This window comes from Rhodamnia argentea, chromosome 1 (assembly GCF_020921035.1).
Source record: "Rhodamnia argentea isolate NSW1041297 chromosome 1, ASM2092103v1, whole genome shotgun sequence".
NCBI lineage: Eukaryota > Viridiplantae > Streptophyta > Magnoliopsida > Myrtales > Myrtaceae > Rhodamnia > Rhodamnia argentea.
Genome location: NC_063150.1, coordinates 35,944,215 through 35,968,202, shown reverse-complemented (window position 1 = coordinate 35,968,202; position 23,988 = coordinate 35,944,215). Strand labels below are relative to the sequence as shown.

Genomic DNA, 23,988 nt, shown 5'->3' with positions numbered 1-23,988 from the left:
TTAGATTTGGAACAAAAACGAGAAGTGAAAAAAAATTACTTTTTTGTTTCTAAGAGCAAAAGGAGAAACAATGTTATTTTAGAAAAATAAACTCATTATAACCCGACCCAGCCCACGTATACCTAAATTGTTAGGTCAAGTCTAATTGAGCCGGTTTTGGTTCAATTCGGTTCATCTTTTTTTTTTTTTTTTTTGTTGTAGAAGATCACTTATACTTTTAGCTTCCTTATTATACTTGTCATTAAAATAATTGATTTGATTTCCTTTTTGAATTCTATATTAAGATTTTTGTTTCAGCAACCTCGGATGCATTTTATAGAAGACGCCTTCGAAAATTTCATAGGCAACATAAAAGAATTGAAAAATAACAAAAGAACACTTAAGTTCATATTCGAATGTTTTGTATTTACATGTATGAATTATATTAATACTTGAGCTTTATTTAGTACTACTTTTTGTTTATCGGAGATGGGTGTGGTGAGAGTCGACGATAAGGGCGAAATATATTATCAATTTCTGGATTAATCTTCAGATATTATATTTTGATTAATTATAGTGCTTTTTTAGGAGTCTTGGGAATCGACGTGAGAAGGCAAGAAGAAGAGGAAGAAGTGGGGAAAAAGAAAACCCGACATGAATTGTCAAACTACCCAAAATTCTCATTACTCAGCCCGACTTGAATCGGAAAACCCTGAAAATTGTGAGTCGGGTAGGGCCGGCTCCGGTATTTTTGACACCCCTACAAACTACTACGTTAGATTTTCGAAGGCCATTTTGTAATATCTTGATCAGATAAGTCCTTACAAAAGTACAATTTTATGCTAACATGAATTGTTAAGTCTTCAATGATATCTTTATGATTAGATGAAAAAATTCGGAAAATAAATTTTTAGGGTCGTTCCAAAATATATTTATGTTCTTTTTCTATTTTAGAAATTTTGTGCAGTTAACAAACGCATTTTTCTGCTAAAAAATTCGTCTAGATAATAGGAATAAAAAAAATATTTCTAAATAGAAATTATTTCCGGCCACAGAAATGTTATCGAACACACCCTAAAAGCACAGCTTTTACAAAAAAGGAACTGAAATAACACAGACCACCGACGAACCAGGTGGTCCAATGTAGTTTTAGTTTTCACCTCTCTAATTATTGGATGGGAAAACTTCTTATACATAAACATAAATAAGAACACTAGACTATTTATAACCTTTATTAGAAGACGATTCCCTCCCCTTGTATCATTCTAGAGATTAGCGGTTCACCTCTCCACAAACATCTAGAATTTTTTGGAGGAAAAGAGGAGGTGAATCATTTTCTTCATTAACTCATTTTTAAAAAAGTAAAAGAGAAATAAAGTTCTATTTATGCAGTTTAATTCTGGACGTACACACTCTTCCTAAACGGATTTTTTCACAAAACTTCCTTAAAAAGAATAATTATTTCAATTTTTTTTATCGTGATTTATCAGAATAATTAGGATTTGTCATCAGCACCTATGAAACGGTTCCTTTTACAGGTGACGCTATATCTGCTTGAAATGGTGGGCTAAAATAGTCAAGTCGATGTAACTATAGCAATGACCACATAATTATGATATTCGAGTAATAAAAAATTCATAATTTTGGAAAAATCACCAAAAAATTATAAATCTATTATATGGACATCAATCCAATCACAAACTTTTTAATTTGACTAATTTAGTCATAAACCTTTTTGAAGATTTGTCAATATAGTTCTCCCGATCAAATTTGGCCTATAATTGCCGACATGGATGACGTCTACTCTAAGTGGTATGGCAGGCACAAAAGTGGCAATTTTTTGCATTCTTTTGAAATTTTCTAATATTTTATAATTTTTTTGAATTCTTTCTTGTTTCTTTCTTTTTGTTTTCTTCTTCCTCTACAGTAGCTAGGCCTCGGAGATGGCCAACAGCTCGCCTCGCAAGATCAGTTGACCCCACTAGCTTTAGGTGAGGCTCAACCTCGCTAGCCCTTGCATGTAGCCGGTTGCCAACCATTAAGACTGGCGAAGGAAGAAGTGAAAAAAAAAAAAAAGAAGAAAAAAAATTAAAGATTCTTAAAAACATTAAAGAAATGCAAAATATTGTCCACATGAGCACCAGCCATGCCGTGTATGATTACCTTCGTTAATGTTGGCGGTTGTAGTCCAAAATTGACCGAAAGAACTACATTAGTAAATCATCTAAAGGTTTAGAACTGAATTGACTAAATTGAAAGGTTTATGATTGAATATGCATCTATAATTGGTTTATGACTTTTTTGGAGATTATCACCTGTAAAGTTTCATGTGGAAAATAATGTCAATGAATATAGTTCAAGAAAAAGCATAGATGATCAATAACAAACTTCTCTTAGAAGTATGACCAAGAGAAATGCTACAATAGGAACGAGGGAAAATTATAAAAAAAAATCCTAAATGTATTGCAATTTTGCCAATTTAGTCATAAGTCTTTTTTGGCTAATTCAGTTATAAACCTTTTGTATTGGTGTCAATTCAATCCTTCCAGCAAATTTTGGTCAATTGGCGCTGACGTATACTTTTTTTTCACTAATATTATACAAATTTCGTTGGTTTTCTTATATTTTCTATTTTTTCTTTAGTTTATTTTTTCTAGACTTAGCTGGTTGCCAACCACAGGTGAGGGCTAGGAAGCCCTCGCTGGCACCGAGCAAAGGTCGACCCTTGCTGACCTAAGTCTAAGGGGAAGGAAAAAAATTTATAAACCACTTACAAAATTATTAAAATATTATTCAACTAGTCCACTTCAACGCCGGCCGGCCAAAACTAGCCGAATGCACTAAATTAGCGCAAATGTAAAAATTTTATGACTGAATTGACAAAAAAAAAAGGTTTATGACTGAATTAGCACAATTACAATAGGTTTAGGATTTTTTTGGCAATTCTCCCAAATAAATGATGATGAAACCTGATGTTCAAAAGTCCCTTTTGCAAAATATATTATAGATTATAGATTTCAAACTTTAATTTTTTTTATCTTCTATACATCAGTTAAATTTGTTTCACTCGTGCTTAGATCGGTTTAAGCTTAATGCATTAACGATGGCAATTTTCCATTTTTGGCAAAAAGAAAGGAGCAAACCCGATAGTTTGGTAATCTCGTCAAACCCGTTTGCAAATTGTCGCAATTAATGAACGGATCGGATCGTACTCAAGTTCCACCCGTCTAACCCAGAATTTATACATCTAACCTATTTATAGTTAAACGTTGTATTTCCCCATTAATGATTAACCTACATTGACTTTTCTTTTTCTTTTTTTCGAAAATTTGTCTATTTAAATAAGTTATATAGAGTAGGTTACATGTTTAAAAAATTAGAGAACCGGTTTCGACCGGCAAGTAACCTGGAATCTAGAACAAATCTTTGTGCTTTTCTTGTTTTACGTGATCACACAGTATTCCATTGCGTCCTAAGATGAGTGTGTAATTCGGAACCACTAGTTTCAATTTTCATTTCAAGCGAGATACATAACTAAGACTTTTAACTTGTTAATGTTTCATATACTTCTTGTGTCTACACATGAGATGTGGGGGAAAATTACCAAAAGAGTCCTAAATCTATTGTAATTGTGTCAATTCACTCTTAACTCTTTTGCATTTGTACCAATTCAATTCGTCCAACAAGCTTTAGCCGGTCATCGCTGACGTGGAAGTCAACCGGCGTTGATGTGGCGATGTTGACGTTGACGTAATAATTTTTAATTTATTTTTTCCTTTTTCTTTTCTCTTTTTTTTCCTTCTTCCTCCTCCTTCGGTCGTTTGCTGGATTGGCGATCGGCTAGAGGAGAGGGCCGGCGAGGGCAAGATCTTGCCCTCACCATGGCTAGGTGTAGATCTAACAAGGCCGAGCCTCGCATAGCGCTGGCGAGGGCGAGGTCTCAATCCTCGCCGGCCTCTCTCCTTCTTCCTCGGCCGGAGGAAGAAGAAGATGAAAAAATAATTTGAAAAATATTAAATATTATTAAAAATTACCACGCCAATGCCCGGGTCCATGTCGGTGCCGCTCGGCGTTCACGTCGGCGTAGGTCGGATGGACAAATTGGCACAAATATAGAAGGTTTTAGGACTGAATTGATACAATTACAATATATTTATGACTTTTTGGGTAATATTTTAGAGTTATCGTCAGTGAATTATGAGAATAAATAATAGTCATTAGAAGTTATGATTTACTACAATCGTTCAATTGAGAATATATATGAAACTTGAATAGGCCTTGGAACCTGTGACGAGATAGGTTTCAATTTCCAAAATATGCGAGGTAAATTCCTCGTTCTAAAAATTAGAAAATCGGTTCTGCTGAGTAAGTTGATTTCAATTAGGGTTTTTCATTTTCCCCGTGGGAGGCCCTTTTTTCCAAGTGTCCTGCACCTGCATGTTGACCCTTCTTCGTTGTCCGTATTGACCGTTTCGAACGCACATGCGCATGCACATAAAGTAATCACTCTCAAAGGTTTTTCTCGTTTACGATTTGCATAAATTATGATATCGATTCCCCCAAAGAAGCCATATAGTTCTTTTACAAGGAAACACGGGCTTGATTCGTTCGATTAGACCAGACCAATCCAGTCACATGATATAACAACAAAATGTGCACATTGGTGTGGTGACCTAAAATTAGAAATTTCTTATTAATGGATTACCGTATTAAATAAATGAATTAATTAACCTGGCCTAAGCTCTCCCGAGCTCTACCAATTCGCAGCCTAGATTCACATGATTTTTTATCAAAAGAATTTTAATTCTAGAGCCGCCACTAATCTTTTTTGGCAGGTAGATTAGATACCTAAATAAAGTATCAGGAGAATACTCTATTTTCTGCAAACTAGAGATTTAGGTTCGGGGATTTGATTACGTTAACTTTTCAATAAACGCCCTTTCGGTCCCATTCTTATGAAAATTCTCTTGGATTGGCAAGATCAAGCCGATTCAACTTGAAAATCAAGGTGCAATTACAATTTTTTTTTTGGGTTTTCTTGATCTATCAAAGAGACCAATTTCGAAAAATTAATGATAATTAACATAAACTAAGAATTGATTTCTCAAAGTTCAATTTATATTAAAAATCATCTTGATGTGTTATTTTCAAAAAATTTTACCTTTAGACCAAGACATATTTTTTTATGATTGTTTATTAAAAAATGAATCAAATAAAAGTATAATAAACCATGAGTATAATACACCTTATAATCTGAATTTTTCGATAAATTCGCCTCATACCCAAAGGATAGGGTCGAAAGGGAAATTTTATTCACATCAGATACCAAGGGTGGAGTCGGATGATGGATTTTAATAATGGACTAAAGTCATATCAAAATATTATGGGTCGGATAGTGAAGTTCATTGACACCTAAAATTTTGAAGTTTTCCTTAAATCATTTATTTTAAAAAATGGGAATCAATTCTAGTTCTCACAAAAAATAATTAATTAGTTTTCATGCATAGCATATTTAATTTTCTTGTTAATGGATTGCATTTGCATTATTTTGCATCGATGACAAGGAATTGAGCTCAAATTAACAAGCGATCGGACAAAGCATAGCGTGTGAAATTCGGCCAAGCGTGGTTGGGGGGATACCAAATTTATTTAAAGGGGTTGGACCTATTCTCAAATTTAATTCAGCCCGTTTTTACCCATTTAAATGTCAAAGGCCTGTAATTAATTACCCATTAACCAGTTTAAGCCTTAATTGAGCCCATAATTTGCATAGAATTTTTGGCTAGCCCATCCATATAGCTATTGCCAAAAATTCTAGCTCTTAATTGGCAGAAAATTAACCTTAAGTTAATCCTTTAAGACTTATTTCATATCAGAATTTTAGTCTTAGGATTATTTTAAGAAAACCTATTCCAACTAGGATTAAGAAAGCTTGGGCCCTAAGCTAGTGGAATTCCTCTATAAATACTTCATTATAGCTTAGGATTGAAGAGGAGGCCACACAGATTGAGAGCACACGGCCACATGAGGAGGATTGAATTGAGAAAAAATTACACGAAGAAAAGACGGAGAGAAGGAAAGGGTCTCTCGGCCAAATCCTTCAACCAAGACTCCCTATGCCAAAGTCCTGCTTGCCTTACTGTTGATCCGAGAGAGTTCAGAATTCCGCAATCCAAAAGAGAGAAAATATGAAGCCTTTCTATGGCTTTGGTGTTATCATGGTGCTCTTGCAGGTCCGAAGTCTACTTTGCTGATTAACCTTTCCGTGAGGTGAACCGGACAGCACAATCATCATCGTCACAGCCCACACAACGAAGCAACCACCTCTGCTGCCGCACCGTCCACCGAACATCACAGAATCTGCTGCCGAGACAACCCCGGTGGCTGCAGCTATACCCGATGTCCTCAAGCATGGTATCCACTGGTGAGTTGTCGTTAAGGTAGGAGAAGAAAGATCTGTTCTCTTTTTTCTTTTTTTTTTTTTTTTGTGCAGGCGTGGTCTGTGATCGAAGTGGTGAACAAGTCATGAAGAAGTACTCTTGGTTCATACACAAGTAAGAAAAAACCAAGTGGTGAGGAGCATTCTGACATGGTGGCCAAGTGCAAGGTTGTTCGATGAATGTAGACATAGTTCTTGGAAAAGTCTTCTGGCACTCATCGTGATCCAAGACCGACAATCCCAAGGGCATCGTGAATCCATCGAGCCAAAGCCATCCACGAACCCGCCGAGCCGCTCGTGATTCGAGCAAGATCGAGCAGATTCGACATCAGCTCAAATTTGAAAAGTCAATCATCGGGTAAGGAAAATATTCTGATCTTTAGAATTAGAATATTTATGTAACATCCCGTGGAAGGGGTGTGACTATTCCTTATCCCACTAGACCCTGGCTTGGCTTGTATGACCTAGGTCTCTCTTAAACTTGTTATTTTTCGGGTTTGTATGGGCCTCCCTTGGAGGAACAAAACAGTTTCTTCATGATGGCCCAGTTGTCATAATTGGTATCAGAACCGACTCCCGACAGCATGTGGGCTGCAGTTGGTATCAAAGTCCAAATGGGATGTTGTGCCACTAAGGTACAGAGCGCGCGGTGTTGTTGAGGGCACAATAGGAGCCGCCTAAAGGAGGGAGTATGTAACATCCCACGGAGGAAGTGTGGTTATTCCTTGTCTCACATTGCTTAGAGAGTAGACCCTGGGTTGGCTTAGGTCCACTTAAACTTATAAGACGCGTTTTTCGAGGGTCGAGGGTGTATGGGTGGCTTTCGAAGGAACAAACCCTTGAAAACTGCGTGTCCAAAGTGGACAATATCTTGCGAGTGGTGGGCCTAGGTCGCCATAATTTACTTGCATGTTTTGAGCATAAATTGCAAATTTGAGCATATCTATAAAGAATTCTTGTTGCCTAAACTTGAATTATCTTAATTTTGAGCAAATCCTGTGGATATAGTGTCTATCTTTGAAATATTTAGCATCTTGTTGCGGTTCGAATTTGAAGTAATCCTATTCCCGATCATATCTTGAAGATATTGTGCATATTTTGGGAATATTTGAATTATCGTGATGTTTAATTTGAAATTTTTGAAAATCCTGAACAATTCTTTGGACATTGTGGATAAATTTTTGCTTTGATTGAACATATCATTTTTTTTTAAATTTGGATAATTGTATGAAATATTTTGAAAATGTCGTGAGAAGATTTCCAAATTTTTCAAGATGTGAATTATTTATAAAGGGCAAGACTTGCCCTTTATAATTCGGTACCTACCTTTAGTTGGCCAAAAATTTATTTTATTTTTTATACTATAGTTTCAACAAATAATTTTATAATTTACCTTGAGTGTAATATATGCTCCCATGTGCCTAAATCCCGCGGTAAATATGTGCATAAAGGATAACTATCCGACCCATAATATTTGAGAACAATTTTAGTCCAATAATAAAATTCACCATCCGAGCCCACACCCGAGGTATGACCGAGGTATGACGTGAATAAAATTTCCCTTTCGACCCTAACCTTTGGATATGAGGCAAATTTATAAGAAAATTCGGAATTATAAGGTGTACTATGGTCAAGGTTTATTATACTTTTATTTGATTCATTGTTTTAATAATATCATAAAAAACATCATATCTCGGTCTCAAAGTGAAATTTTCGGAAAATAACACTTCAAGATTATTTTTAATATAAATTGAACTTTGAGAAATCAATTTTTAGTTTATGTTAATTATCATTAATTTTTCAAAATTGGTCTCTTTGATATAATCAAGAGGACCCAAAAATATGTAACAGCATCTTGATTTTCAAGTTGAATCAATTGAATTTGCCAATCCGAGAAAATTTTCATAAGAATGGTACCGAAAGGGCATTAATTTGAAAAATTAACGTAATCAAGTCCTCGAATCTAATTTTCTAGTTTGCAGAAAATAAAGTATCCTCTCGATGCTTTATCTAGGTTTCTAATCTACCTACAAAAAAGATTAGTAGGGGCTCCAAAATTGAAAATCTTTTGATAAAAAAAATCATGTGAACCTAAGTTGCGATTTGATAGAGCTTGGGAGAGCTCGGATTAGGTTAGTTAATTCATTTAATTAATATGGTAATCCATTAACCTAGAATTTCTTAATTTTAGGTTGCAATAAAGTCCAATTTCATGAAATTAGTCGGTCTGATCCCAAAGGTATGTGATGTGATGGATAATTTCAATGTGTGGATGAGATCATACTTCGGTGTTGAAGTCGGATAGTCATCCTTTACACATATTTTCCGTGAGACTTAGGCACATAGGAAGCATGTATTATACTCAAGGTAAATTATAAAATTATTTGATGAAAAATATAGCATAAAAATAAATTGAAATTTTTGACCAAACAAGGGTAGGTGCTGAATTATAAAGGGCAAGTTTTCCCTATCCACTAAGGATTCACATCTTGAAAAAATTAGGAAATTATCTTGTGAGATTTTCAAAATATTTCAGATAATTATCCCAATTAGAAATATATGTTTAATATTTTCTAAAATTTCAAAGTAGACCTCAAGATAATTTGAATGTTCCAAAAAATATACAAAATATCTTCAAGATATGATTGGGATTTGAATTACTTCAAATTCAAACCACAACAAGAAATGCCAAGTATTTCAAAGATAAGCACAATATCCATAGGATTTGCTCAAAATTTCAGATAATTCAAATTTAGGCAATGGGAAATCTTATAGATATGCTCAAAAGAAATTCAAAATGCGTAAAATTCCCAAGATGTGTGTCAAATTCGGAAATTCAAATTAGGCAACTATGATTTATCCGAAAATCCCTTTCATCCATCAAACATTCAAATCATGCAAGCAACTTTCAGAAAATTTCAGGATAAAGATGTTACCTAATTCGAATCTAGAACCAAAACTTAAGCACCAAGCAAAGCTGCTTGGACAGATCGGCTGGGGAAAGTCGTGCACGCCTAAGAACTTGGTTTGCGCTCAATCAAGGCCTCGATGGGATGCACTTCGCTGCAGCAATCTTGAGCTTTAATTGGCACAAAATAGCAAGGAATTTGACCCCAAACGTGTATTAATCAGCCCTAATTGTGAGCAAAAATCTGCACTGTGTAGTAGTAAGTAATCACTCAAAATAAAGCTGTTTAGGACACCGAACAGCAATGGATTCGAGCAATGATTTGCAGTAAAATAATCCCTCGAACAGCAAGGAATTCAGCTCTAAACAGCAGCTAGAGACGTCCTGGACAGCAGCTGAAAAATGCCTGGACAATAGCTGGAAAACGCCAGGACAGCAGGATCACCGTGAGACAACGGGAGCATGGCTGGAGCGGCGTCGAGGAGAGTGGGAGCACAGATGGATGGGTGTCTCTACTGGATGGTGTGGTGGACGGCGTCAGTGGTGCAGCAGACCGAACGGCAACCAGCACACGGTGGCGTACGGAGGAGCTCGAACACACCAGGACTCTTGGCTTCTCTCTCTCCCATTTTCTCTAGGGCTTGTAAGCAGAAAATTGCAGAACCCTAAACCCTAAGCTTGGCTTTTTATTTATAGAATAAGGGTTTCCTAATCCTAGTTGAAGTAGGATTCGTGACTGGATTAAAAAAATCTAATCTTCAAGAGTCCCAATCAATTAAAACTCTTTAAATTTTCGGCAATAATATCCATGTATAAGGCTGAAATTTTCGGCATATGGGGCCTATGAATAAGGCTAGCAAAAAATTATAAAATATGTGGGCTTATCACGCATTTTTGGGCTCAATTTAGGCTTTAATTGGTTAGTGGGTAATTAATTAAAAGCCTTTAACATTTAAATGAATAAAAACAAGCTGAATTAAATTTGAAAATAAGTCCAAGCCCTTAAAATAAATTTGGCACCTCCCCCATGCTTGGTCAAATTTTTCATGTAAGTTTAGGTCTGACCGCATGTCAATTCAAATTCAATTCCCTTGCTGCCGGTCCAAATGAGGTACAAAATGCAATGAATGCTAAAATAAATTAATTTTGCTATGCATGAGAACTAATTAATTTTTTTTTTGTGAGAACTAAAACTAATTCTCATTTTCTATGTAAAATACATGATTTAAGAAAAATCAAAATTTAGGTGTTAACAATTGAGGCATGCGAAAACAAAATAATTTTCCATCTAGTTCCTAGGAAAAAGGAAAAAAAAAATCTTTAGCCCGTTGAGATATATTTATCCTAAAAAATTTTGGTGACACAAAAAAAAAATTAAAATAAAAGGTAAATGTGTCACACACATATAAATTTGGAGTTTTTGATATTACAAAAAAAGTTTGTGATAAATGTATCACAATAGATATATTTAGGTTTTTTGTGGTTTATTCCCTCCAGTTCCATGTATTACGGTAGGCTCTGTATCCATCACATTCATAAGAAAAATTTATCTGATATTTTTCAAGCTTTGTTACCTCATTTTGGAGTTATTTTGTGATTTCTTCATAAGAATAATCATAAAAGTAAGAAAGAACACCACTTAATAGAGTACTAGAAGAAGGTGAAATGATCAAAAGAGTATTGTTTACCAAGATTAAATTAAGAAAAAGTACAATTGATAATTTTTAAGCTAGTGAAGTATTTTAAATTTATTTTGACCAAAAAAATTATTTTAAATAATTTGAGGAAGTTTCATTTTTTTAAAGCACCAAGTATTTGATTGTTGCATTAAAGTATTCCATTAAAAAAGTTCAACAATGGCCATGAGTTTTTTTTAATATGATTTCCTTTAGGAAAATTCTCCTATCTAATCATAAACAAATTACAAAAAAAAATTAGTTAAAAGAGTTTGTGATAAACTTGGGTATATAACAAAAAAAAGTTTAAGAAAAGCAAATGAAAAGAAAAGACGATGAAGCCGCTCAACATGGATATTAAGGGGCTCCCCAAAATATTAAAATGAATGGCTTTTTTAGAGCCAATTTTAATGAGTCGCAAAGGGCTAAGTGTATTAGGATTCGGTGCACAAATTATAAATGAAATAAAGCATAAAAGCTAGAAAAAGGAAATCGAAATACAAGATTTATCTTAATTCACATTTCAACTAAGACTACATCCAACAGATGATTCAATAATAATTAACACATCACACTCCTCTATCACATCCCTCAATTATAAAAAAAAATAGATAATATATAGCAGTAGTTATTCATTGGCTTAAGCTCAAACTACCAATGAAAAAATATTGGCTCAAATTATAAAAGCCCTTTGGTGGCTCATGAGCGCTGGGTCGCCAACCCCAGCCCATTCATTGAGGACTAGGACTCCCGTGCCTTCCTATCCATGGGAGTATGGACCACACCCCAACAAAATAGAAATGTAAGGCACCCAACAAAAAATCATCTTTATTTTGAAAGTCGACAATTTTCCTTAAGCAAAACCCTCACTATAGCATGATTCTCGTTCTCCCATGGCAATAACCATGTCCAAGTGTTATATATTTCAAAGTTCATAGTATTTGACATGATCCGAATCATTTTCACATGTGACAACGTCATTCAAAAGGGCACCAACAACATGGTGTGAGATTCATAACATTTGATAAGTGGAGAAGGACAATATAAGTGCCAAAAGTTATGTATGAAAATCACATTGATGTCAAAAATTTTTGTCCGGATCACTTAAGTACCAAATTGAAGCAAAAACGATCACTTAAATGCCTCCGGAGAAATATTCCGGCCAAAGTTGCCACGTGGCATTAATAATTAAAAATTTAATGTAAAATTACATTTGTTTAAAAAATAAGTCCACATGGACTTCCACGTGCACTTCTACACTTTAAAATAAATTAAATGTAAATTTAAAAATTTGCTAAAAAATATTTATTTAAAATACAAATTTAATTTAAAATAAAAAAAAACTTAAAAATTTAACAAGAAAGAAAAAAATAAAATAAAAGAGAGGTAGAGAACCAGGAGATGAGGATTGTGCAAGCCCTTGCTGTCGGTTCGACATTTACCTTTGTTTTTTTAGCTTTTTTTGTTAAAATTTTAAGCTATTTTTTCAATTCATTTAAAAAAATTGTATTTTTTGTTAATTTTTATTTTCTAAAATTATAATTTAAATGAAACTTGTATTACAAATCGAATTTGAGCCAAACCAATGTCGTCTTAGCCATGTCATTATCACGTAAGAGAGAGAAAATATTAAAAAAACTTCATCAATTTCGGAGTAAATAGAATGACTTGTTTGCACAAATTTGATAAATTTTAGGACTTGGTTATGCTTTTTGTAAGTTTTAGGATTCAATTCCACTTCGTGATAAGTTTTAGGACCTTCATTGGACATGCCCTTTTTATTTTTTAGCTTTTTTTTTTTAACTAATTAAGTTTTTTTTTAATATTTTTACCAATTTTTAGCTTTTTATTTTTGTATACTAATTGAGTTTGTATTCTTTGTTTTTTAATATTTTTTTCCAATTTTTAGCTGTTTTATTTTTGTAAACTAATTAAGTTTGTATTTTCTATTTTTAATGTATTTGTTAATTTTTATTTTCTAAAATTATAATTTAAATGAAACTTGTATTACAAATCGAATTTGAGCCAAACCAATGTCATCTTAGCCATGTCATTATCACGTAAGAGAGAGAAAATATTAAAAAAACTTCATCAATTTCGGAGTTAATAGAATGACTTGTTTGCACAAATTTGATAAATTTTAGGACTTGGTTATGCTTTTTGTAAGTTTTAGGATTCAATTCCACTTCGTGATAAGTTTTAGGACCTTCATTGGACATGCCCTTTTTATTTTTTAGCTTTTTTATTTTTAACTAATTAAGTTTTTATTTTTAATATTTTTTACCAATTTTTAGCTTTTTTATTTTTGTATACTAATTGAGTTTGTATTCTTTGTTTTTTAATATTTTTTTCCAATTTTTAGCTTTTTTATTTTTGTAAACTAATTAAGTTTGTATTTTCTATTTTTAATGTATTTTTTTTTCAATTTTTAGCTTTTTTTTTTATTGTTGACTAGGCTTTCAATGAGCCATGTCAACTTCAAATATTAGTAAAATAATGCCACATCGGATTTCTAGCAACACATATGGGAGTTGGCACTCAAACTATTGTTTTTAAAAAAAATTGACACTTAAGAGATTTGAATGAAACTTTTGACTCTAAAATGATCTCCATACACAACTTTTGACACTTACACTTTTTTTTTTCCTTTGATACAATATGGTCTAAAATGAGGAAAATTTGTCAACAAAGTCCTACACCTTTTCCATTTTTGCCGATTCAGTCATAAACATTTTTACCTTTTACCAATTTAGTCCTATTGGCCGAAAACTACTAATGTGGATGCCGGCTATCTTACGTGACACCACTAGCCCTAACATGAATAACTTTTAATTGTATTTTAATATTTTTAAATATTTTTATTTATATTGTTTATGTTTTTCTGTTTTTCCCTTTTCTGTTTTTTCCCTCCACCGACCTCGGGCAAGGGCCACCCTTGCCGGCCCGTTTGCCTAGGCAGCCCTTGCCCGGGCTGGCATGGGCTATCATCGCCCGCCCTAGGCGAGGGCAACCCTCACCGGAGGGTTCGACAGCGATATACATACGTGGACCTAACCCGACCTCTTACACATTTCTGTTTCACCCTTGCATATGTGTATTTCTGAATTAGCTCATATATTATTTCCCCTTTCTATTTCGTTGCCTATGAAGGGTCTCTCTTATTGTCGCTAATTCGAATGCTAAATACGGTGCACAATATCAATTAGAGTTCAAAAGATAATGGCGACTCACATGTACCTAATATGCTTCATTATAGATTTTTCTCCCTGGAATTCAACCCGAGAGGAACTATTAGCAAAATTGCATATCGTCATCTTCTCCTTTTAGGAAATTAGAGGTATAGATGTCGTTATATTCACATGGTTAGTGTCTCTTTCGCATGCAAACTCCAAACAGACCCTAGGAATTCCATTTTGATACAACTATGATTCACCCTTCATGCGTTCAATGTGTCTTAACGCACATTATGTTGTTTTTTTTAGGTTTTTTCTTTACTTGACTTGGAAGAGCTTAAGCTACGAGAAAAACAATGACAATATTAGCTTTGCTAAAGCAGTCACTCTCACAAACTTCAAGGTATACTACGGCAAAGTGTCGATTCGAACCATTCATATAACGAACTTTAACCATGTGTTGTCTATAATGCCTGTGTTCTGCGCGCTTTTGTAGGATTCGAGCACCACATACTCGTGATCAGAGAGCAATTTGAAATAGGGATAATGACATAAATTATACATGGCCCAATGTGTAACTTGGTGCTTGAATTTCAAATTTACTTAATGTGATCCATGAACTTTTGTTATATATTCAAATGTAGTCCTCGAACCATGTAAAAATATTCAATGATATCCTTCCATTAATTCAAAATTAGGGACAACACCGAACATTTTCATATAGTTCGGGGAATAGATTGAGCATGTACTAAAAATTCAATGACCATATTGAACAAATTAAAAGTTCAAGGACCACATTGTACATTGAATTAAATTTTAGGGACCACATAAAATAAATAAAAAGGTTTGGGGACGACATTGCACATTGAGCCAAAATTTGTGGATCATTTGTCATTTTCCTTTTAGATAAGAAGGCTGCAAGGCATACAAAAAGAAATATATACAAGGGAAAATGACCAGAATAGTCCCTAAACTTTGATTAAATGTGCAATCTCATTCTTGTACTTTCAATTTGACACAAATGGTCCCCGAATTATTGATAAATGACCATTGTAGTCCTTCAGTTTGTTCATACCATTAAGTGATGACGTGAAGTGTTAATTGATGACATGGAGAGTTGAGTTGGATTTTTAAAATTATGACCCAACATATACTTTAAAAAAAAAAGAATTTTTTTGTCATTAAACTAGGGTTTCAGATATCCCTCTTCTTCACTCGCTTCTTTTCGAACAAAAAGAAAGAAAAAAATGCCGCTCTTCTTCCTCCTCAATTGTAGATTTCTTAAAATGCTTGGTTTGACAACAGAATGAAGATGACTAGGTTGAGATTGATGCCAGCAACGATTCGGATCTTGGGATTGTGGAGGGGTGCCACCGCCTCTGCTAATGGAGTTTGTTGAGGCACGTACACTCGAGTTAATTGAATAGTAGAGGAAGCCTATACAGGTCGCACAAAGCCATGGAACGATCTTCCGTCCAAGTCGTAATAGACACAAGCGAGTGCGTCTTCCGTTAGCCCGATGAGGTGCGACCCATCAACATTCGGTTTCGGTGTCCCCGATTGTGGAGGTTTTCATCTTTTGGGTAAGTCTTTCATCGCACTCTCATTCTCTTTCGTTGAAGATTCAAGTCTGTACAAGTTGGGGTTCTACAAGGACTACATGTCCTGCAGGCTCCTCCATGACTTTTATTTAGGGTTAATTACAGCTTTCTTGAAGATGGGTTAACCAGAACTTTCTCAAAGATGAAAATGCACGATTTATTGTAAAGTGGGAATAGTTTATTTGGGCATGTTGTGTTACGCAATACCCTATAAGAGTATTAAAACAATACCGAATGCACCGCAAGTTTTGTTATATTAATTTACTATGGTCCCAACTTGCAGTAATTTTAGGCTGTAGCTTTTTCATGACTTTTCAGAATTCACCCGCATTTGCCTTTGTTTTCTTGTGTTAATATTATACTTGTGCTGTTTGCTTGTTCATATTGTGTAAACAATAAAAATATATTGGTGTGTCCTTTTTATATTTTAGCTTTGTTGATTTTTATGTGCAACTTTTTGCAAATTTACATGGCTGATGAGACATTCAGATTTACTCTATGAGTTGAGGGTAGGTTTGTTCTCGATAAAATATTAAAGTATGTTGATGGTCATAGTAATGAACGGCTTTATGATCTAGATAAACTAAGCTACTTTGAGATTTTGCACTTGGTGCAAGATATGGGTTACTCTAATGTTGAGAAATTCTATTATTTAATGCTGGGGAAGAATTTTGAGATGGCCTAAGATTAATTGAAGAGGACACTTCGATACAAGAAATGATAGGATTTTGGGAAAATGTTGGTGGTACAAGTGAGATATTTATTGAACATGGTGAATACATTGGTGATGGGTTAGTTAAGAGATTGATGACCGTAGAAGAAGATGAGGGAGTTGTAATGCTAATTTTCTCACTATATGTCTACTATTAACATATATGACTGTGGAAGCTCGATCAATGTCGGGCAAGAACTGGATCGATGTCGCACTAGAAAGATAATGTGATAGACCAGATTACAAAGGAGAAGTTGATCGACGGAAGAATCGTGGATTGAATCCACAAATCATTTCCCTTTGCTCCTGCTCCTTGGCGATGGTATAGTCAAAGCCCCCTTTTTCCCTTCTCCTTCGGTGACAACCCGCTCCGTGTCGGATCACTACATAAATGTCCAATCATGCCACTTTGCTATAGGTTTCAAGTTCATGTTTCTAATTGAGCCTTCATCGTCACTTCTTGCTCTCTTTCTTTCTTCAATTGTTGTACGTCTTCTAGCTTTTTTGGTTCTGAAATTTTGGTCAGAAAAGGATCCGGTATAATCGGTATGCAAAGGGTGAATGTGTGAAAATCGACCGAGAGAAGACGACCAATTTATTTGCTTCTTTGAAGCAAGTCCTTCAATTGCGAAATCGTGAACAATATCCCAGTAGTGTATTCCTGTGCCATCCATCCGGAGTTCAAGCCTATAGCCTCCACACTCTGGAACAATTAGATTGATCGAAACGCTGCCATCTTCAAACACCAGCTGCCAGAGCCCACGATCACGCTTGCTTTAATTGTCATTTTACACCAAAATTACTCGAAAGTTGAATAGAAGGACGAAAGAGACCAAGAGTGTGATGAAAAACTTTACAATCAAGGACACGAAACTGAATATTGATGGCTCGCACCTCACCGGGTTAATAGAAGGCACAATCACTTACGTCTTTCGCGACTTGAACGGAAGATCGCTCAATGGCTTTGCGCGATCTATGACCTATACAGGCTTCCTCTGCTTTTCAATCAACCCAAGCTTGCGTGCCTCCACGAGCACCACCAACGGAGGCGGTGGCGTGCCCTCCACAATCCCAAGATCCGTATCGTCGCCGACATCGACTTCAACCCAGCTATCTTCGTTCTATTGTCGATCCAAGCATTTTAAGAAATCTGCAATTGAGGAGGAAGAAGAACGGCATTTTTTTCTTTCTCTACAATTGCGAAGGAAGAAGAATGGCTTTTTTTCTTTCTTTTGGTTCGAAAAGACATGATTGTGAAGAAGAGGGATATCTGAAACCCTAGTTTAATGACAAAAAAGATTTTTTTTAAAGGATATGCTGAGTTATAATTTTAAAAATCCAACTCAGCGCTCCATGTCATTAGTTAACGCTCCATGTCATCACTTAACGGTGTGAACAAATAGAAGGACTAGATTGATCATTTTTCAATAGTCCAGGGACCATTTGTGTCAAATTAAAAGTACTGGACGAGATTGCACATTTAATCAAAGTTCAAGGATTATTTTGGTCATTTTCCCTATGTACAAATCCGCTTTGTATTTGATACATCACACTTCAAAATTTGCTAGAGAAGCGGTGGCTGGAAGCATGAGATAATGAATTCGTCCTAATGTCCAACAAAGAAACCAAATTTGCACGCCTTTTCAATATACCTAGCGTCTCCCTTTTTACTCTAACTTTTCGTTTCCTTTCTCTTTTTTTTTTTTTTGTCTTTTTTTCCAACTTTCGTCCGGTGGCCAGCGAGGGTGGCCCTCGCTGCCATAGGCGAGGGTCAACCTCGCTAGTGTGAGGGCTAATGCCGGCAAAGCCGACCTCGCCGACCACGGGAGGAAATAGGAAAAAAAAAAAGACTGAAAAAGAAGAAAGGAAAAAATTATAATAAAATTGAAAAAATATTTAAAAATGTCCACATCAGCATTGATCATGCCACCTAGACCGTCCAACATCCATGTCATCAATGTCCAATCAAAATTAGCCGAAATGACTGAATTGGCTCTAAGTCAAAAAGGTTTAGGACTAAATTAGCACTATTTAAAGGTTTAGAACTAAATTGATATCAATACAATAGGTTTATGACTTTGCTGACATTTTTTTCCTGTGGACCTCCACTAAGGATCAATCAGTTGGGAACAGGACCACAAGTAAAGAAACCTTGAATTGGCCGTTCTCTTCGTCTGCAGAACTAGGGTTTTGCTTCGAGGAAGCAAGCGAGCAAGTAATACCAAACAGGGAAAGATTGTCCAAACGGCAAGAAGAAGAAGAAGAAGAAGAAGGGTCTGGGATCATCATCATCATTATTACGTCACGAAACGAGAGACCTGCTGCATCAACTGTAATGGAGCGGGAGTACGTATGCCGATGGAAAAAGAAGGGGACACATGCGTATATATTTCGAGAGAGAGTGGATTGATTCAGATCTGACACAACCCATGCTTTTTCTCCCAAGGCATTTAAAGGGGAGGAAAATGAAGGGTCATAGGATTCAACACCCTTTGGCCTCCACTCGATGCAAGTACTAACAGCGACCGGGCTTGCATGCAAGGATTTGAAGCTCTGAATTAATGGAAAAAGACGTAGAAAAGTGAGAGTCTCTCCTGTTGGGTCTTAAAATGGCACTTGGAAAGCTCCCCAGATGACATTTCTCTTCAGGCCCTTGAAAGAAAGGTGCACAAATCTAGTGGAGCTGGGCATGTTCTTCCTCATGGAAAAGTTCATCACAAAACCCCAGTTTACTTGTGAAACAGTAATGGAGTCCGAAGCGTTTGCCCTAGAGAAGTATCGTATCTTAGCTAGTAACAGTATAAACCGGGTTTTTTCTACCGGTGAACGCTAATTAGCATGGGAGGACTAGGGCACATCCAACAATGTCTGTGGTTTGATGACGTCTCTATTGATGTCTCCATTTTGTCGAAACATGTATTGACGTGAATACTGAAGAATAGAGCCGTTTTACTCCAAAAAGAGGAAGTGTGTGTTAGTTTCCAATGCTCCATGGTATTATCAAGCAATTGTTTTTTATTCTTAAAGTTTATGTTTGAATCATACAGTCGAGCAGTGCATGCAATACATCCAATTAGAATGCAAGAAACTACCTACAAAGATGAGAAAATAGAAGAGACACCCATAAGATTCGAACAAAGGTCGAGAACATTATGTACTCGAATGCAAAAGGTCAAATGGCTCTTGAGTAATGGAATTATTGTAGTAGATAACGAATATGTACTTCGCTTTGCAAGATGGCAGGATTCAACATTCTTATTTCTTATAGCACCCAATCACTATAAATCAAGGAGAATAAACGACCTAATGCCATGCAATCCGTCTGATAAAACCCTATTGATATCGAAAGATAATACATGAGGCTAAGGTAGATTAAAATTTTACAGGAACGTTTAAGAAGTGAGCGCAAACGAGCATCCGAATTGCATCCACTCTCAATGATTTGATTTGTTAGAGGATCCCTTGCAATAAAATCCATCCAAAAAGAGGGCAAAAGCCACTATCTCACTAATGTCACAAACAAATGACAAAGTTTAAGAGTAACTTTAGGAACAATATAATTGTGTACGCCGGTAATATGGTTGCAATTAGGGCTCTAATCAACATATCCTACACAATTAACTAGCGTTTGAGATCCAGTAGCAGTAGTGTAGTGCCGCTGTCGTGCAGATAAGATAAAACGATTTGCTACGGAGATAATAAAACTGGAAACGGTGTCGAAATATAAGTCATTGTTACTCGATTTGATAAACAAATAAGAATGAAAATCATAAGATATATTTGAATGATAACTAAGAATGCCGGTAAGTCACTAGAAATGAACATCTGGGCACAACAATAGTCGTTCAAATAGGAAAAGAGACAGTAGGTTGCACTACAAAATTAACAGGTCAAAACAATTCGAAAATGCAATGCTCATATTTTCTACACACCTGTGACATCGAATGATCCGTTTAGCTTGGTGATTTCTTAACAAAAATAAGCCCAACATTGTATGGTCGCACATAGAAAAACTTTCCGGACTGGTGCATCGAACTCAAGTTGAGCAAGATATTGAACTGCTGAAAAATTTCTATGTATTGGAGTAAGAGCTATTGGCGTGATAACCAGCTTCCACCATGAAGTTGAGCTAATTGCTCTATGATAGCCAACCAATGATCACTAAAACAGTTTGTGAAGATGTCTTCAATAGAAACCACTGATGGAGAATAATGCCGAAGAACAAAGAACGACGAGTAGCATGTAGCCATTCACAACTACGCAGGACTTGGGAGTTAGGAGACACACTTGAGAAGTAAACCCCAATGATAAGTATCTGTGAAATTTCAGAAAGAAGGCAGCTGATTGCTTGCGAAAACAATGAAATGAGAATGCGGTGCGGGAAAGTTGAGGCCCCAGGCTCGAGCAAAACATACGGTCTCAACCTCAGATATTGACGATGCTTTCCTTTTCTCGACTCCGGCACCAAACTAAAGCTAAGAACTTGGAAACAACAATGGATAAATGGGAGAAGCTACAATAAATATGCTGTACTTTATGTATATATATGAATGTGTTCAAGATAAAAAATAGTCCAATTTATCAACAAAGCAAGGAATGAAACCTAGACGCGCATGACTAACAGTATGGAATCATCCCTACATGATATTCTAATGGTCAGACGATATCACAATAGGTCTTTCTAGATATAAAACAATTGTTGATCTGCTATCCAACGATACCTGCGGTAATGAGAACCTAAAACTACTGCTTTCCGAATGCAGGACTCTCCTTCAGAGCCTAAGTCGGTAGCGGATAAAGCATGTTTTCAGGGAGGCAAATCGATACGCAGACATCTACTACGGAGGAAGCTTCAGATTCTCAAACACCCACCAACGGAGATTTTCGCAACACCTGCAACTGGATCGCAGAAGCTGCAGCTTTGCTGCACTTTCCTAGAACTACCTAAGCTGTAGTTTTTGTTATTTCCCTACTATCATAGGACTTGCGTCCTCTTAGGCGTACTAGGAAAGGAAAGAAGGAATCAAGCCCGTCCCAAAGAAATGTTTTTCGTAAGTCAAGTTGATTACGGTTTCAAAACCTCCTGGAAAAAATAGTAACATAGAGGAATTGCACTTTGGGTTATATTCAACTGAAATTCAATCACGATTACAAGATCCAATCATAAATTATCCTCACTAAATCAAATCCACATATATGCATCCATTAACTCATGTCACAGGGGTGGAGAGAGAGTATAATCATATGCAATGATATCTTCCGACGTCAGTGTTTTGTTCCAGGAAGAGAGTTGGCCAAACCAAACTTTCCGACCAAACTAGCAGACTTCCTAACTCTCTCTCTCTCTCTCTCTCTCTCTCTCTCTCAATAAAATATAAAATCGCATGCAAACATAAATATACTATATATTATACATATGGTGGTACGTAAATCAAGCTGTAACGGTTATGATTATTGGATATCCCCTCATAGTCAACCAAATCCTAACAAACTTTTGGTTTGACGACCTCTTGGAAACCATATCTTACACTTGGATCTTGCATATATTAACATATCTTAGAACTTCACCAATATATAGTATACACTTCCTTATCATAAATCATTCTCATCCAAATACGATGACCCCATAAAGTACAAGTATACAACCTCAAATTATTCATTGATTACCTCATGGCCATTGAAGCATGAATTACCGCCGCCGCCGCCGTCATTGGACCAGAATCCGAACCTAGCTCCAACTTGTGCTTCAAAGGAAGATGATGAGGTCGTGGAGGGTGGTTTGCTCGGTGCAATCACGCCATGCCAGTCCCCTCCCACCAAGCTCCCTGTGAATGCCCCCGAACCTGGTGTAGGGTTTTGGTTATCTGGTTGTTGAAGCAAACGGATTTGTCGCTTCAAGAACTTGACATAGCGAATAGCCTCGTCCAGCATCGAAGCTGTGTCCATCTTCGTCCCGCCAGGGACGAGCCTCTGGAGGATCCTGATCTTCTCGCTTATCCTTTCCCGCCGGAGGCGCGCTGCCACGCTCTGGGGATCGTCGCTGATGCGCACGTTCCGCCTCTTCGGCTTCCGGATCGTCGCGGGGTCGATGTCCACCGGCTGCATCGCCGCGATCCTGTACATCATCTCTTTCATGGCTCCAAGCTCCTCTTCGGGCTCCTCGTCGTCCTCGTCTTCGGCTTGATTTGCCGCGGCCCCAAGGCTACTATCATTCACAAAGTGGGTTGATGGGAGATGGATGCTGGACCAAAGTGAAGTGAGAGGCGGGTGATGATGATGGTGTTGGTCATTGGCATGGAGGGTCTGATCTTCCATGCCCAAGCCAAGATCCCAAAAGCTGGTCGAGAACTTGCTTGGGTTGAAGTCCATGGCCAAAAGGAGAAAAGGGTTAAGGGTTTGCTGTTGTGTACAAGAGACGGAGAGAGAAAAAAAATCCGTGGTATGTATATTTGCTGTGATTTCCAAAAATGGTTATGAGTTGTGGCTGTAATTAGACTTAGGTTTTTGGACAAAAATGTTTCCTTAAAAGTACATAAAGAAGGGTTTTGTGGGTTGTTAAAGAGAAGTCTATGCAAGTATTTTTGCAGCTTTATGAAGGTTGATGGCACTTTGGTGGAAGAGGAGGGAGGGAGAGAGATCTATTTATTTACGCTACTTCTTTGATTGAAGAGGGATATGACGAAACCATGATAAAGCGAAGGAAGAAATAGTTAGAAAATGAATGGCCCTACCAAATTGAATAATCAAATGGGTCGTAATGACTTTTCTTCTCATTTTTTTTCCTTTTTTTGGGCAGCAGCTTGGATTTTTCTTTTTCTCATTTATTTCTTGATGCAATCCTTTTGATCTCTCATTCCAATTTATAGTCATAATTCCAATTGTAATGTTACTTTTAGTTTATTAAACTTTGTGTGATTGACCCTATCCTTATGGTAGTGCCTTTCTGTGATTGGTGAAAATTGATATTTGCCAATTGTTTGGAGTTCCATGAGTCAACCCGAAATGATAATTCGTGTGCACCTCAAATTACTATGTTCAAAGATGGTGATGATTTTCAATTGAAGATGGAATTGCAAAGGTCCTTTAAAAGCAAGTGCCTCTAATATATTTATAGCTATCTCGGGGATGAGCATTGTTTCATGGTAAAATCTAGAATTAGAGAACAGGTTCCTATTGGTCCGGTACCACATTCTAAGGTGTGCAAAGTACGCTACAAGTTCCGCAAATTGGGGAACCAGTTTCAATGGTTAGGCTTCAAGTTTCGAGGCTTGAACAAGTCTTTGTGTTTTTCTTATTCTATTTCTTTGCTCAATCCCATGTTATTCCATGGCACCCGATAATGTATGAGTAATCTGGAACCACTAGTCCAAGCTTCTATTTTTCGATGGTATCATAACCGAGGCTTTTACTTTGTTAATGTTTCATATTCTTTGTGTGTTTAAGTAGGAGTTGTGGTCAATAGATTATAACAGCAAATGATGATCATTAGAGATGATAATT

The 23,988-nt window shown here is 36.2% G+C and overlaps 1 protein-coding gene across 3 annotated transcripts; it reads right to left on the bottom strand.

The window, feature by feature from the left end:
* Positions 1–18,925: 18,925 nt before the first annotated feature.
* LOC115726506 (transcription factor HEC3) lies at positions 18,926–22,902 on the bottom strand. Of its 3 annotated transcripts, none has more exons than XM_030656409.2 (2): positions 22,156–22,902; positions 18,926–19,255 (listed from the first exon to the last, which is right to left on the bottom strand). In XM_030656409.2, exons 1-2 carry the CDS (start codon positions 22,855–22,857, stop codon positions 19,163–19,165), a joined length of 795 nt encoding a protein of 264 aa, XP_030512269.2. In that variant the 5' UTR covers positions 22,858–22,902; the 3' UTR covers positions 18,926–19,162. The 3 variants fall into 3 exon arrangements, with proteins under 3 accessions (XP_030512269.2, XP_048128545.1, XP_048128543.1); XM_048272588.1 differs by lacking the exon at positions 18,926–19,255 and adding an exon at positions 20,943–20,963; XM_048272586.1 differs by lacking the exon at positions 18,926–19,255 and adding an exon at positions 21,457–21,571.
* Positions 22,903–23,988: the final 1,086 nt, after the last annotated feature.

Excerpts from the sequence above, each read along its gene's own strand:
- LOC115726506 (XM_030656409.2), bottom strand. The coding sequence starts at position 22,857 with ATGGACTTCAACCCAAGCAAGTTCTCGACCAGCTTTTGGGATCTTGGC. Across the intron at positions 19,256-22,155 it reads CATGCTTCAATGGCCATGAG|GGCAAACGCTTCGGACTCCA; the intron begins GTAATCAATGAA and ends ATACTTCTCTAG.